The 14624-nt window shown below is 37.7% G+C and overlaps 1 protein-coding gene across 3 annotated transcripts in view; it reads right to left on the bottom strand.

Annotated features, from left to right (window-relative positions):
- atg5 (ATG5 autophagy related 5 homolog (S. cerevisiae)) overlaps positions 1 to 14624 on the bottom strand; it is a 158969-nt gene that overhangs the window by 80208 nt on the left and 64137 nt on the right. For all 3 annotated transcript variants that reach the window (XM_072552733.1, XM_072552742.1, XM_072552723.1), the window contains exon 6: positions 4406 to 4500. In XM_072552733.1, coding sequence (XP_072408834.1) covers positions 4406 to 4500 — 95 coding nt within the window. The remainder of the gene's footprint in view (positions 1 to 4405; positions 4501 to 14624) is intronic.

Genomic DNA, 14624 nt, shown 5'->3' with positions numbered 1-14624 from the left:
TCCACCTGGACCTCATTCCAACCACTTGAGCAGGAAAATGCAGTTGAGGATCATCATCAGCCATGATCTCAACAAATGGCAGCGCAGATTCGATAGGCTGAATGACCAACGTCTGCTCTTATGGCTTATGGTCAGGTGGCCTTGATGAAACGTTTCCACAAATGCCATATCAAAGCTCTGGAAAAGCCAGACTCTGCACTAAACAACAGGATGGCAAGGAGAATGGCCTAGTAGAATGGTACTAAACTGAAGACTAAATGCTATGCTACTTCCACACACAACATGGAGTTGGTCACAGCTTGTACTTACTTTCTCATTGCACGGTGTGCAGAAATAGCTTCATCAATAGGACATCCTTGGAGAGGACAGATTAAAAACTCAAATTATTCATCCAAATGATGTGTTGGTATAGTAATATTGCCACTAGACAAGGATTCGAAAAACATCACAATCTAGTATGGAGGTGGAATTCAAAAAAATCTGGAATTAAAAATTAGCCTAATAACAACTATTAAAGTCCATCTGGTTTCCTACTATTTGTAGCAAAAGGAAATCTGCCAGCCTTACATGGGACTTCAGCCCCAGTTGTATGAAGCCACTATCAAGTCTAAAGGAATAAAGCCTGATGGACCACCTTGCATTAACCCATGAGCCTGAAACAACAATGGCAAACACAATCCTGTCCATAACCCTAACCATGGCTTTTCGAAACTAAGTTTCATTACTGAACCACCCACTAATAATAACTAGGGGATTACCATTAGCATGGAGGTGAACTAGACCATCCATATAAATACTATGTCTACAAAAGCATCTCAGAGATTGATGATTCTGCATTAAGTAATTTTCACAGTAACTCTGGTCTTTCTAATGCCATTATCTACAAAGCATGAGATAGCAGCGTGATGAATACTTTCAACGTACCTGGTTCAGTGCAGTTCCATAACAATCAAGAAGGTTGACACCATCCAGGACAAAGTGATAACCTGATTGGCATCCCATTCATCACCCTGAATATTGTCTCCCCCTTCACTACCAACACAAAGGCAGCAGCACAGCATCTATAACACAAGCTGCAGTAATTCAAAACTCCCCCAAGTGCACTTTCAAAATCACTACCATCTAGCAGGACTAAGACAGCAGATGCATAGGAACACCACCATCTGCAGGTTCTCCAGTATATTCATATTCTGACTTGGAACAATAGAGCCATTCCTTCTCTACTGCTGGGTCAAAATCCTGGTAATTCCTTCCAAAAACATTGTGAGTATCCCTACACACAAGGACTGCAAACGTTCAGGAAAGCAGTTCACCATCACCTTCATCAGGGTAATTACAGAAGGGAATAAATGCTGTATGAGCCAGCTACATCCACATTCCATAAATGAATAAGCAAAATTAATTACAGTTTGATATAAAATAGCCATAAACACTACCGTCCGCCAGCATGCTGAAACAGGAGGTCTGTGCTTAAGTCATTGTTGTACATCTGTGGCTGCTGCCGTTCTCTGCTTCACTTGTCACCATTTGCTGCTACTTCCAGGGACCGTAGCAGCAAGAGAGGCAGGAAGGGAACTTTCCAAAGGTTCTACCAGGTAAAACATTGTGTGTAGACTTTATAAATAAGAGCTTTTGAAAAAATAATTGATGCAAATGCATTACATTTTCTAATTCAGATTTCTGATAGTGGGAAGGGACATTTTCTGGCAAACTTTACACGTAAGGAAATGTTTAGATACAGGCAACTCCACAAGCATGGATTGTGATGACAGCAAATGCAGGCAAAAAAGGTTTTCTATGAAGTGGAATGTTTAATGCTTCCAGGAACAGTATCTGATCTATGGTGCAAAGTTATTTTTTACGAGAAGTGACCAATATACACCTTCCTTTACTCTAAGAGAGGACTTACAAGACCAAAGGAAATACAGAATACCCCATATATATCACTAACTACCAAGAACTTCAGCAAACTAAGTTACTTCAGTATGCTTTCCTATATTGAGTTTTGTACTTCCTCTTTTGGTTCATTCTAGTTTCATGAGTCAGTTGTGCTTAGTGAAAATGCAACTTTGCAAATTAATCCATGATACATGAGTTTAAAAACATGCCGACTGACTCCAAGGTCAAATAAACTGAAACAAGCTGCTCAATAGCCGTCATCCTAAATTCAAATTACTAGAATGGAAAAACTGACTACTCAAAGTCATACAAAATTAAATCTTTTTATTGGAAAGTACACCATGCAATTTTTTGACTGTCTCTGATTTAGCAGTTTGTAAATGTTAACGGTATGTTCCAAATAATTTGTCTATAATATTTCTGAACAATAGGTTACCCATTTGCTAGGATTATCTTCATTCTTCACAAAAAAGATTGCTCTTTACAAGGACTCTTCCAACCAGCTCCTTGAAAACATATCCCTAGCCTGCTCTACTGACAGACAACTTATTCGACAAAAAAAAATTGTTTAAATTTCCCAATCAACTTATCTAGATATACTTCTGGAGCACATAGGTCTTGAACCCAAATTTTTCAGCTCAAAGGTAACATTACCATTGAGCCACATGAGCATTCATAAATTTTTATATTTTTAAATCAATTTGTTCAAAAGTGTCATTACACATTTGTGGAGCTAGAAGGACTTAGAGTCATAGAGACGTACAGTACGGAAACAGACCCTTCGGTTCAACTCTTCCATGCCAACCAGGTATCCTAAATTAATCTAGTCCCATTTGCCAGCACTTAGTCCATTTCCCTCTCAACCCTTTCCATTCATATACAAATCCAAATGCCTTTTAAATGTTGTAATTGTACCAGCCTCCACCACTTCCTCTGGCAGCTCATTCCATACATATACATTTGAACTTAGTTCTGCCAGCCTAGAGGTAGGGACAATACCATTGCGCATCATAATTTTTAATCCTGAGCACAACCATCTTCAGCTCTTTCATCGATTATGCTCTCTTGATAATGACATCAAGAGTGGGGATGCTCACCAAAGTCCCTTGCCACAATATTGTGCCATCACTCAACTTGTCCATCTGTGAAGCAGCCTGCGCCCATATGCCGCAAACATTATGACTTTGTGCCATTCTCCTTCCTTTTCTCCCATTACCTTGTGCATTATTTGAAAAGAAACAATCAAATATTTCAAGTAAACCTGCATCTACCACACAGGTAGTCCATTTCAGACCCTAACTACTCACTGAGTGTGAAGTATTTCCCTCACATAATGTTAACTTCTTTTGAAAATAATCTTTCAAATTACCTCGCTCATTCTTCTACGTTAGTCAATTTCCCATACATGACGAGCTCCTACTTTATGTAAAAATCTTTGATTTGGCACCCTATCAAAATACTTCTGGAAATGCAAATACAGTACATTAATTGTACAACAGCACATGTTACTGCTTTAGAGAATTCCAATAAATTTGTTAAATACTAGCTTGACTAAACAAAAGCAAGAACTGGAGTTACAAGTCTTCAGAATAAGTGCCAGGACCCTGCCACTGGTGTATCCAATGCTTTCAACTGTTTCTTGGCATCATGTGGAGTAATCTAAATGGATTTAAGACTAGCATGTGAGATGGTGGGGCCTCAAGGGGAAACAGATGGATCATGCGTTTAATATGTTGAGCTGAATTCTAACATACAATATGGCAGTGACTTGAGTAATAATTTGTTTTATACACTTTGACATATAGAAAGATTGCCACTATCTCAGTACCATTCAGGACAAAACTGCCCACTTGATTGGCACCAATCAGCTTCAACATTCAATCCTTTCACCAAAACACACTAACAGCAGTGTATTTAGAGACAATAAGAGACTCAAAATAAAAATTAATGCACATTAATTTTAGAAAACACTACTCTTTCCATCATGGTACAACACATGAGAGAAGGAGGCAAGTCATCAAGTCTGATCTGATATTACGAAGACAGACAATTCAAAGCTTCTTTTTGAAAAAAGGCTAAACATGATATGGGGGGCATCGTTGGCTGGAGCAATATTTACTGTCAGGCCTTAACTGTTGAGAAGATTGTGGTGAGTTGCCTTCTTGAATTGCTTTGATAAGTTGTAAGAAGGTACACTCCTTTACAAATAAATGATCAATTGACAAGCTCACAGATCAAGTGACAGCTCATAGAATGACACTGGATGCAACAAAACATGCTGCGTCAAATTAAATTTCTATCTGAAGGAAAAACAAAATAGCAATTTCTTTGACATGATGGGTTAACCACACTAAGTTAGGTTTTCCTAACTGCTTTCAAACACCCAAAAGGTAGACTAACAATTAATTCAAATTTTGCAGAAATATAGAAAAAAAGTCGAGAATTTCCTTACGAGAGAAAAGCGTATAAGCTATGATGTATCTATTACAACAATAAAGGCTGTTACCTGATATATCCTGAAAGGAATATATCGGAATCCTCCTTCCTCTGTTGGATACTCCATAAGTTTTCGATTGATGGCCCAAAACTGGTCAAACTTATCTAGAGAAAGAAAAATTAAACTTCAATATTTGTTTCAACATTTAAATTACAATCAAGACTAATTTTGTCTGATTAAAGTTGAAATGTAGCTGTTTGGTTAACTCAATTGATTAAAGTCTAGGACCGCAGTCTTCCTCAAGTCTTGAAAGGCCAGCTCCACTCTTTGCAGCTATTTTCTCCTTCAGAAAGGAGGACACAAATAACATAACAGAAATGTTGGTGAACAGAGTTCAGTGAGAGGGTCAAACTGAGGAAATCAGGATTTGTTTGGAAATAGTGTTGGTGAAATTGATAGGATTTACAGCTGATAAACCCCCCGGTTCCTGGAATTACATCTCAATGTATTTAAAGTAGTGCACTAGCTCTAGTGGATACGTTGGTGGTCATCCTCCAAGATTCTATGGACACTGGAACAGTTCCTGCAGACTGGAGGGTAGCTAACATAAACCCCCTTACTTAAGCAGTGACAAAACTAGGAACTAAGGACCAGTCAGCCTGACATCGGTAGGCAGGAAAAAATGCTGAAGTCCACGATAAAAGATATAATGCCTGAATATTTGGAAAACTGAGGCAGGATTGGACAGAGTTAGCATAGATTTATGAAAGGGAAATAGGATTAGACAAATCTACTGGAATGTTTTGAGGAGTAACTCAGTGTATGTTGGGGAGCAAGTGGATGTGGTTATTTGGACTTTCAGAAGGTTTTTGACAAAGTGTCATGTAGGAGATAAGCACATAAGATTAAAGCAATGGATGGGGTAATGTATTTAGATGCATAGACATTTCATAGACAGTGGAAGCCAGGCGAAAACAGCGAAAGGACAGCGCTGCCACATCAAAAACCCACCTACTCCTTCTCCCTCAAGTGTATGAGTGTCTATGGTAGCTGCACCGGCCTTTTCAGCCAGCTACAGACTTCACTGAGTGTGCAATAGAGTCATCCTTGTCTGCGAGGGACCACCAATGAATGAATGAAGTGAGATAGTTGCCAGAGACCTTAAGAGAATGAGAATCTCAACTTACGATGAAATATAAGATTACATGTTGAAAGGTACATGGATAGGAACAGTTTAGAAGAACATAGGCCAAACACCGACAAATGGGACTAGTTCAGTTTAGTAAAGCTGATAGGCATAGACAGGTTAGGCCAAAGGATCTATTTCTGTGCTGTACAACTGATTTGGAGGAGAAATCTCTTCATCCAGAGTGTGGTGAGCCTGTGGAATGTGCTATTCAAAAGTAGTCAAGGACAAAACTTGTTTGACTTATTTTTGTTTCCTGTAAATATCGCAGAAAAAGTGGGCAGCACAGTGGCTAGCACTGCTGCCTCACAGCGCCAGAGACCCGGGTTCAACTCCTGCCTCAGGCAACTGACTGTGTGGAGTTTGCACATTCTCCCCGTGTCTGCGTGGGTTACCTCCGGGTGCTCCGATTTCCTCCCACAGTCCAAAAATGTGGGGGTTAGGTGAATTGGCCATGCTAAATTGCCCGTAGTGTTAGGTGAAGGGGTAAATGTAGGGGAATGGGTCTGGGTGGATTGCGCTTCAGCGGGTCGATGTGGACTTGTTGGGCCGAAGGGCCTGTTTCCACACTGTAAGTAATCTAATCTAAAACATTGTATGATTTCAAGAATGAGTTAGATATAGCACTGGAGGCTAAAGAAATCAATGGATACAAGGGAAAAGTGTAAACAGAATAAAGTTGGAAGATCAGCCAGAATTATAATGAATAGTGTAGCAGGCTTGAAGCAGCGACTGGCTTACTTCTACTCCTATTTTCTGGGTAACGGACGTGCAATCTTCATCACCTTGAAGGGGGTGAGCAAAATCATATCTGAATTCCCAAGCATTTGTCTCAGAAGTACAGTAAGTTGCCCAGTTGTGAGGTTCCCTTGCATGTAACTACTTTGAACTCATCAGCATCTCCCAGCCAAAAACAAAGACAATTTTATCAAAAATACATGGCAATATGACAGAGGAAATAACAGGAGTTCATGGATGACTATCAGCAAACATCTCCAAAACATCTTGGAGACAGAACTACATCACAAGGCTTTTTACTAGGTCTCCAACTCATGCATCCTCAGATTAAAAAGGGAAACAAAAACACTTAACTATAGGTTACTAGTTAATATCAGTCACTGGAAAAACATTACAGTCTATTATAAAACATATAACAAGACTTTTTAGAAACATAATATAATCAAGCAAAGTTAGCATGGCCTCAAAGGTAAATCATGCCTGACAACTTTATTTGTGTTCTTTGAGGTAACAATAGATAAAGGGGAACAAGTTAAATGTAATACATTTGACTTTCCAAATGGAATTTGACAAAGTAGACTACTTAATAAGATGACAGTTCATGCAGTTAGGAGTGGTACAACATTAGCGTGCATAGACAATGGGATAACTAATTTAGAACATAGAACATTACAGCGCAGTACAGGCCCTTCGGCCCTCGATGTTGCACCGACCTGTCATACCAATCTGAAGCCCATCTACCCTATACTATTCCACGTACGTCCATATGCTTGCCCAATGATGACTTAAATGTACTTAAAGTTGGCGAATCTACTACCATTGCTGGCAAAGCATTCCATACCCTTACCACTCTCTGAATAAAGAAACTACCTCTGACATCTGTCCTATATCTATCACCCCTCAATTTAAAGCTATGCTCGCCATCACCATACTTGGAAAAAGGCTCTCCCTGTCCACCCTATCTAACCCTCTGATTACCTTATATGTCGCTATTAAGTCACCTCTCAACCTTCTTCTCTCTAATTAAAACAGCCTCAAGTCCCTCAGCCTTTCCTTGTAAGACCTTCTCTCCATACCAGGCAACATCCTAGTAAACCTCCTCTGCACCCTTTCCAAAGCTTCCACATCCTTCTTATAATGCAGTGACCAGAACTGCACATAATACTCCAAGTGCAGCCGGACCAGAGTTTTGTACAGCTGTAGCATAATCTCATGGTTCCGGAACTTGATCCCTCTATTAAAAAAAGCTAAAACACTGTATGCCTTCTTAATAACCCTGTCAACCAGGGTGGCAACTTTCAAGGATCTGTGTACCTGGACACCGAGATCTCTCTGCTCATCGACACTACCAAGAATCTTACCATTAGCCTAGTACTTTGCATTCCGGTTACTCCGACCAAAGTGAATCACCTCACACTTGTCCTCACTAAACTCCATTTGCCACCTCTCAGCCCAGCTTTGCAGCTTATCTAGGTCTCTCTGTAACCTACAACATCCTTCGTCACTATCCACAACTCCACCGACCTTAGTGTCGTCTGCAAATTTACTAACCCACTCTTCTACGCCCTCATCCAGGTCGTTTATAAAAATGACGAACAGCAGTGGACCCAACACCGATCCTTGCAGTACACCACTGGTAAGTGGATTCCAGGATGAACATTTCCCATCCACCACCACCCTCTGTCTTCTTTCAGCAAGCCAATTTGGCTAAACATTAAACTAATTAGCTAGCATTGACTAACTAATAGAAGATGGAGTTGGAAGTTTGGAGTGGGGGGGGGGGGTGTGCTTTCAGGGGTGTCATGTTCAGGATGGCAACCTATACTAGTGAAGTGCTGCAGGGATTGATACTGAAGCCATAATTATTTACAATGGATGGTGGAAATGAATTACCATACCACAAAAATAGATGGGAAATCAAATCATGAGGATGAAGATTCAATGAAGGAAAATTAGTTAAGGGAGTGGGCAAAATCTTAGCTGACGGAATATAATGTGGGATTATGCACCTTGACAGGAAAAATAAAAAAGTTGAATATTATTTAAATGGAGAAAGACTGCAGATAGCTGCAGCTCGGAGGGATTGGGGATTCTTGTGCATGAACTTCAAAACATGAGCACACAAGCTAAATGAAATGCTGGCATTTATTTCAAAGGGAATGGAGTATGAAAATAATGTGGTCTTTCCTAAAACTATACAAACTCATCAGAGAACACTTGGAATACTGTGAACAGTTCTGATCTCCTTATCTAAGGAAAGATAAATATACATTACCACGTGAGGAAGTCCAGAGAACGTTCATTTGATTTATCCAGAGTCTGGAGGGACAATTTTATGAGTAAAAGAGGAGTAGTTTGGCACTGTACTGTTGGAGTTTAGAAGTTTGAGGGGTGACATTATTGGAACATAAAATATTCTTAAGAAATTTAAGAAAGTAGATGGGAAAAGACCATTCCCTTGAAAGATTCTGGGATTTTATGGCATAATCTCAGAGTAATGGGTCACCAATTTAAAACAGAGATGAAGACAAATTTCTTCTCTTCAAGGGTAGTAAATTTGTAGAATTCTTTATCACAGAGGATTGTTGAAGCTGGATCATATTAAGCATATTGAAGGCTGAAATAGATAGGCTGCTAATCAGTGAGGGAATCAAGAGTTATTGGAATAAGGGAGGAAAGTAGAGGATTTGCAGATCAGCCATCATCTCAATGAACAGCAGAGAGGGCTTGATGGGCTAAATGGCCCATACCTGCTGATCTACATCTTTAACTACCCTTGCGAATACCTAAATAATTCTGAGATAAGCATCGGTTCCAGAAAAAAAAAGGAGGGTGAAAGCAAACTGATAGCCTTTTGGCATTATTTTCCCCCCTACACAGTACCACATCAGATTTATTTCTAAGCGTAAAAAAAAAGCATAACTTTCCTATCTTAAACACACTATCATCACTGAATCTCCTTATACCAGTATCCTGGGGATATCATCAACCAGAGACTGTGCAGGGCCAGTTTATACAGATGTATTACAAAAACAAACAGCCAAGGGGGGCAATTTGACAATAAACTAATTTCACAACTTCCAAAGCCTGTTTATGAGTTATAAAGCTCAAATCTAAAACCTGATAGAATATTCTCCACTTGTCTAAATAAGTGCAGTTCTAAATCACTAAATAGGTTTGACACTACCTAGAAACAAGTGGCCTGCTTGATCAGCACCCCATCCATGACGCCAATGTTGAAACTGTCCATCACAAGTGCATATTAGAAGCAACATCAACCATATGCAAGATGCATTGCTGAAAATCACTTACTCTGCTTGACAGTCATTTCCAATCTTACAAATTCTATCACCAAGAAGAAGGGGAGAAGTTCTCCTCTAATGGTGTACATCACATGGATTTGGAAATATATCATTCTTTTGGTGACTGAAACAAAATCCTGGAATTCCTACCCTAACCAATGTGTGTGTACCTACACCACAAGGACTGCAAAGATTCAAGAAGTCAGCTTGCAAACACTACCTCGAGAGCAGTAAATGTAGGCCTAGCCAGTGATGTCCACAAGATATGAACACATTTATATCGTCTGAAACATCACAAAGACAAAACTAGAGAAGAAATCTCCCATGTTCCACTCTACTAAAGGAATCAAAAATCTTCCATCTTAATTTGTGCTGATTTAGAATTATCTACTCAACCTGGAGAAAACATCAGTACAAATTAAGCATTCCAGCTATTGATCATGCTCTGGTATGACAAAGTGATTTCTTATACCAGTATTTCCAAAGCCTCGTGCTTTAATCGTGGTGTAGGTTAAACTGGTGTTAAAGAAAAACCTTAGTCATTCCATTTAGCATCTGATGAACCTATACAATTGTACAGGTCATAGCTATTTCTTTTCAAGTGTTAACATAGACAAGAAAAAGATTGTCAATAGGTTTTCACCTCAACAATTCGTTTCTAATAAAGGCCCATTACATATTTAGAGGAGTATTGCAGACATCAATCGCAGGAAGTAAATTGAAAAGCAAGTTTGAGTTACATTAGCAAGATGAGTTAGATTAACATTTCTGAGAGTGTTTCATTATTCATGACTATTGGTTCAGAACAGAGAAAAAAAATAAAACACGTAAAAGACTTCTTCCTTGAGCAGTATGTTCCTAAGCTATAAGGGTGGAGGTATTACTAGATCAGATTATGAGTAATAAAACAAGCCAGAAATAAACACTTTGAAATTTGTGGTGACAATATGCAACGGTTAAGAACTAACTTGAAAGAGAACAAGCCAGTACAAAACCTAGAATATCAGACTGTTTCAAGGTAAATTTTCATTGAGGAGGAAGAACTCAGTTTCAGCTGAAAGATTTGTGGCATACAGCACAGTGGGATCCATTTTAAAGAAAAAGATTGCAAAGCTACAGAATAAGGACATTATCCTAAGAATTAAACTGGTCGTTGAGTTAACTTTAACACTGATATCTGCAAGATAACACGCGCTGGCAGGAAAATTGTTGAGAGAATTTACATTTCAGCGATCTATTGAGTACGGTGTGTGCATGCTAGAGGTTGCAACAAAGCCAATGTAAAATTGACTTATTTTTAAAAGGAGGGACACAGTTAATTCAAATAATTTTATATCAGTTAATGCAATATGGCAGATCGGCAACAAAACACATTACTTTTAAAAAAACATTCTGGGGGTGTGAGCATCATTGTCAAGATCAACATTTAATATCCAGCCCAAATTGTCTTATGGGACATTGAACTTTGACAGAGATTTGACATAAGGTATAAAGCAGAATAATAAGATGCTGCCTAAACACAAATACAAAAAAAGACACAAAATATAGAACTTTTGAAGAGTAATATGATCAAACAATTACAGGATAGAAGAGAATAGACAGAAGTATATTATTAAATCATGAATGTGGGCCACAAAACATAAAACAACTGTAAAGATATTAATTTATTTCCAAGATTAATGATTGAACAGCTTTTTGGTCATCTGCCTAACATCCAGAATGACACTGTCATTTTATGTGTGAAGTGCCTTCAGGTGCTTTATTACTATAAAGCTATTAATAAAAGGACGCACTTCTTTCCTTGTTTCATCAGACTCTAACGTTCTCCTAGTTTAGGATCGTACACAAATTGGATACCTTGAATTAAGTTTTAGATTTCTGAACTTAGATGGGTCCAGTAGGCTAAAACTGAGCCATTGTTCAGTGCAACTGTTTGCTTGCATAACTAATGTTGAAAAAGACATTTGCTTGAAACAACTTCTTGCACTCATCAGGACAATTCACTAGAGGTACCAAAGGAAAGGGAAAACAATTTATCCTCTATAAGGAGAGTGCTGATTGTTAAATGCTGGTTTCCATTTACTTTGGTATTGATTGTGAATTGCTCTGACGAGTGTAAGATGGAAAGCTTTCACAAAGTGTAACACCCATTGTGTACTGTGAAACAATAATTTGAATACTCATTGTCTCATTACCTTCTGCCCATTCCTTAGCTCTTTCCAAATTTAAGTTAGGTTACCAATCTTTTATTTGATTAGCAATTTTAATTATAGATAATTAATGTGACTAATTTAAATTTTCTTTGCAACTTATTAATTATTAAAGTAGTTGCCACATTATTTTCTCATCTTTTTGAAAAGTCATCCTCTTTCCAATCTGCAAGGACTTCTTCTGAATTCACTGACTCACTTAATACAACCCTTTGCAGAGTATGCTTTCATTCACTATAAATTGACTGCTCTGGGATTTATTGAGTCCAGAGATACTTATGAAGTAACATTGTCGTTAATTTGATGAAAGTCATGTCAGCAGTAGTGAACATCTTCAAGAAGTGGCCATTCTTACATTTGTTTTTTAAGCTCATCATCAATTTTAGTCGCAACTGACTGATGAGAGTGCTCTCCAAACTAGGAGAGATTATTTATTTGTACTCATCACTATGTAATACATTTTCAAATGAGCATTACTCTTGTTATGCCAATAGTCACAACTGAGATTATTTAATACATAGCTCAAATTTACTTTCTCCAGCGAAATGAGTACTTTATGGTTATTAAACGTGATAAATTTGTTAATATTGGAAACTTTTGCCTTTACCAGATAAAACAAGTAAAACAAGTTCAGAAAAGAATGGGATATTTAAGGGTCCATACATAATTCTACATTATTACTTGTTATTAAATTTTAAGTCAAGCTTAGCTGAAACAAAGAACTGAAATAAAGACTCCAATAATAAACAAGTCAGCTGCAAAATCCATAGATTAAAAGAAATATCAATGTCTGTTTCCATGCTGCACAGCTCTAGGACTCTAAATGTCATCAACTTTCACATACAAACTATACCCATCAGATTTAAACACTATTTGCGAAGCACAGCACTAAATGCAGCTTGTACCAACGGCTTTGAAAAGCAAAGCAAAACCTGCACCGTGGATTTATTACATTAATTTGGCTGTTGATGCTATTGAAATAAGGACTCTGAAGTTCCATAAACATTTGAAAAACAAAACTATTGCTTCTTTTATAGTTTGGGCACACCATCAATAATTGTAAAAGTACACTGACGTTATAAAAATACAGTGGTAAACATTTGCATGTTGTGCTTTCAAACAGCAGTATTTTAATGACAGAATGACTAATGCCAAGAAAATTCAGTGTGTCATGTTGAAACTATAAAAACAGTTAACAGATTGCTTAAGAGTTTCTGTTAATTTTAAATTCGTTTTGTGCCGGTATTCAAATTTCAATCAAAAATTGAAGATTTCATCCATTTAGAATTATTTTCACTCATCTAGAGAAATCTTTGGAGAAAAAAAATTACTTTATTACAAAGTGCACAACCACAACATTTTTTTTGAAATCACATCTCATGTGCTGCACAGTCAGCCTTTTCTCTGTTGGCAGCACGCTTACCTCTGAGGCAAAGGTTGTGGGTTTGAATTCTCTTCTGAATCCCAAGCACAAAACCCAAGCTAACACACAGACAGAACAGTACTAAGTGAAACCTGCACTGCCAATTGTTTCAATTTTCAGGTAAGACATTAAATATTTTGAGTAGACGTATTAGATTGAAAAAGAACATCAGTGCACACTCAATATTTCACACAAATGGTATTTAAAACAGACTATTTGGCTATTATAAATGCATGCAATTTAACTACACTTTTTCCAACGACCCCTTCATCAGCTTACGCTTTAAAACTTTTTTAAAGTTGAACAGGATGTGAAATCCTAAAAGGTGCCACATAAACCTCTATTTTCCTTGATATCACTGCCTGCTTCGGCAATGCAAAACAGCAATCATCTCAAGATTGCAAGTAAAACCTTTCATCGATTCAGCAACATAAAGAATATTTAGAACAAATAGTCAAAATACATCTGTCCACAATACCACCTGTTCTAACTGCAAGATTGCTGATTTGAGTTTTACAACAACTGCTAAAAAATGATTCTTAAAATTCAGGTGAGTTAAAGAAATTAAATTCTGCACAAGTATTAAACAGGACTCAGCAGCTCCTCGCAGAAAGCTACAATACTGAAGTACAAGTGAAGAATAATATGATCTGCTGACATCAGACTGGTATCAGATTGCTGATGAAGGGGTCGTGCCTGAAATGTTGATTCTCCTGCTCCTCGGATGCTGCCTGACTTGCTGTTCTCTTCCAGCACCACACTCTCCTTACTGGTATCATTCAACATATATGTACACAGCAGCCTTTATTCACTATAAGTATTTCAGAGGAAAAACAGGCATTACACAGCAAAACAAAACTAAGGGATATGAACAAAGTTGGAAAAAATGGTTTCATACAAGATACCACAAAAATAAAATGAAAGATGTTTTTTAAAATATGTTTTTATTGCAAAAATAGGTATGTTTTAATATTACAAATACAATTCAAAACAGTACAGACCAAAAAACGAAACTACACTCATATACAAATACACAACTTTATAAGAAAAAACTAAATACATAAATAAATAACAACTAATTAATAAATAATAAAACAGCTGAGACAAAACACTAGGCCTCCACCATCAACAGCATTAATTTACACATATTCATACATTCATAGTTCTTCCTCTCTGGGTATTAGATTCATAAAACACAATTATTGTGGCTCCATAAAAGTACTTATTAGTGTGGCAGACAAGTCTGTATCCAGTAGTCCAAAAAGAGCTGCCAGTTCTTAAAGAAATTCTCAGTTTTATGGAGCACCACACTTGTAAGGAAGTCCAAAGGGATATGCTCCATAACTATCTTATGCCAGCCCAACAAGCCCAGAGGATTTTCAGACAGCCAAACTAGCAGAATATTCTTTCTTGCACAAAAGGTAAGAAT

The sequence above is a fragment of the Chiloscyllium punctatum genome, chromosome 3, assembly GCF_047496795.1.
Source record: "Chiloscyllium punctatum isolate Juve2018m chromosome 3, sChiPun1.3, whole genome shotgun sequence".
NCBI lineage: Eukaryota > Metazoa > Chordata > Chondrichthyes > Orectolobiformes > Hemiscylliidae > Chiloscyllium > Chiloscyllium punctatum.
Note: the sequence above shows the minus strand (reverse complement) of the source record. Positions and strands in the feature narration are given on the sequence as shown.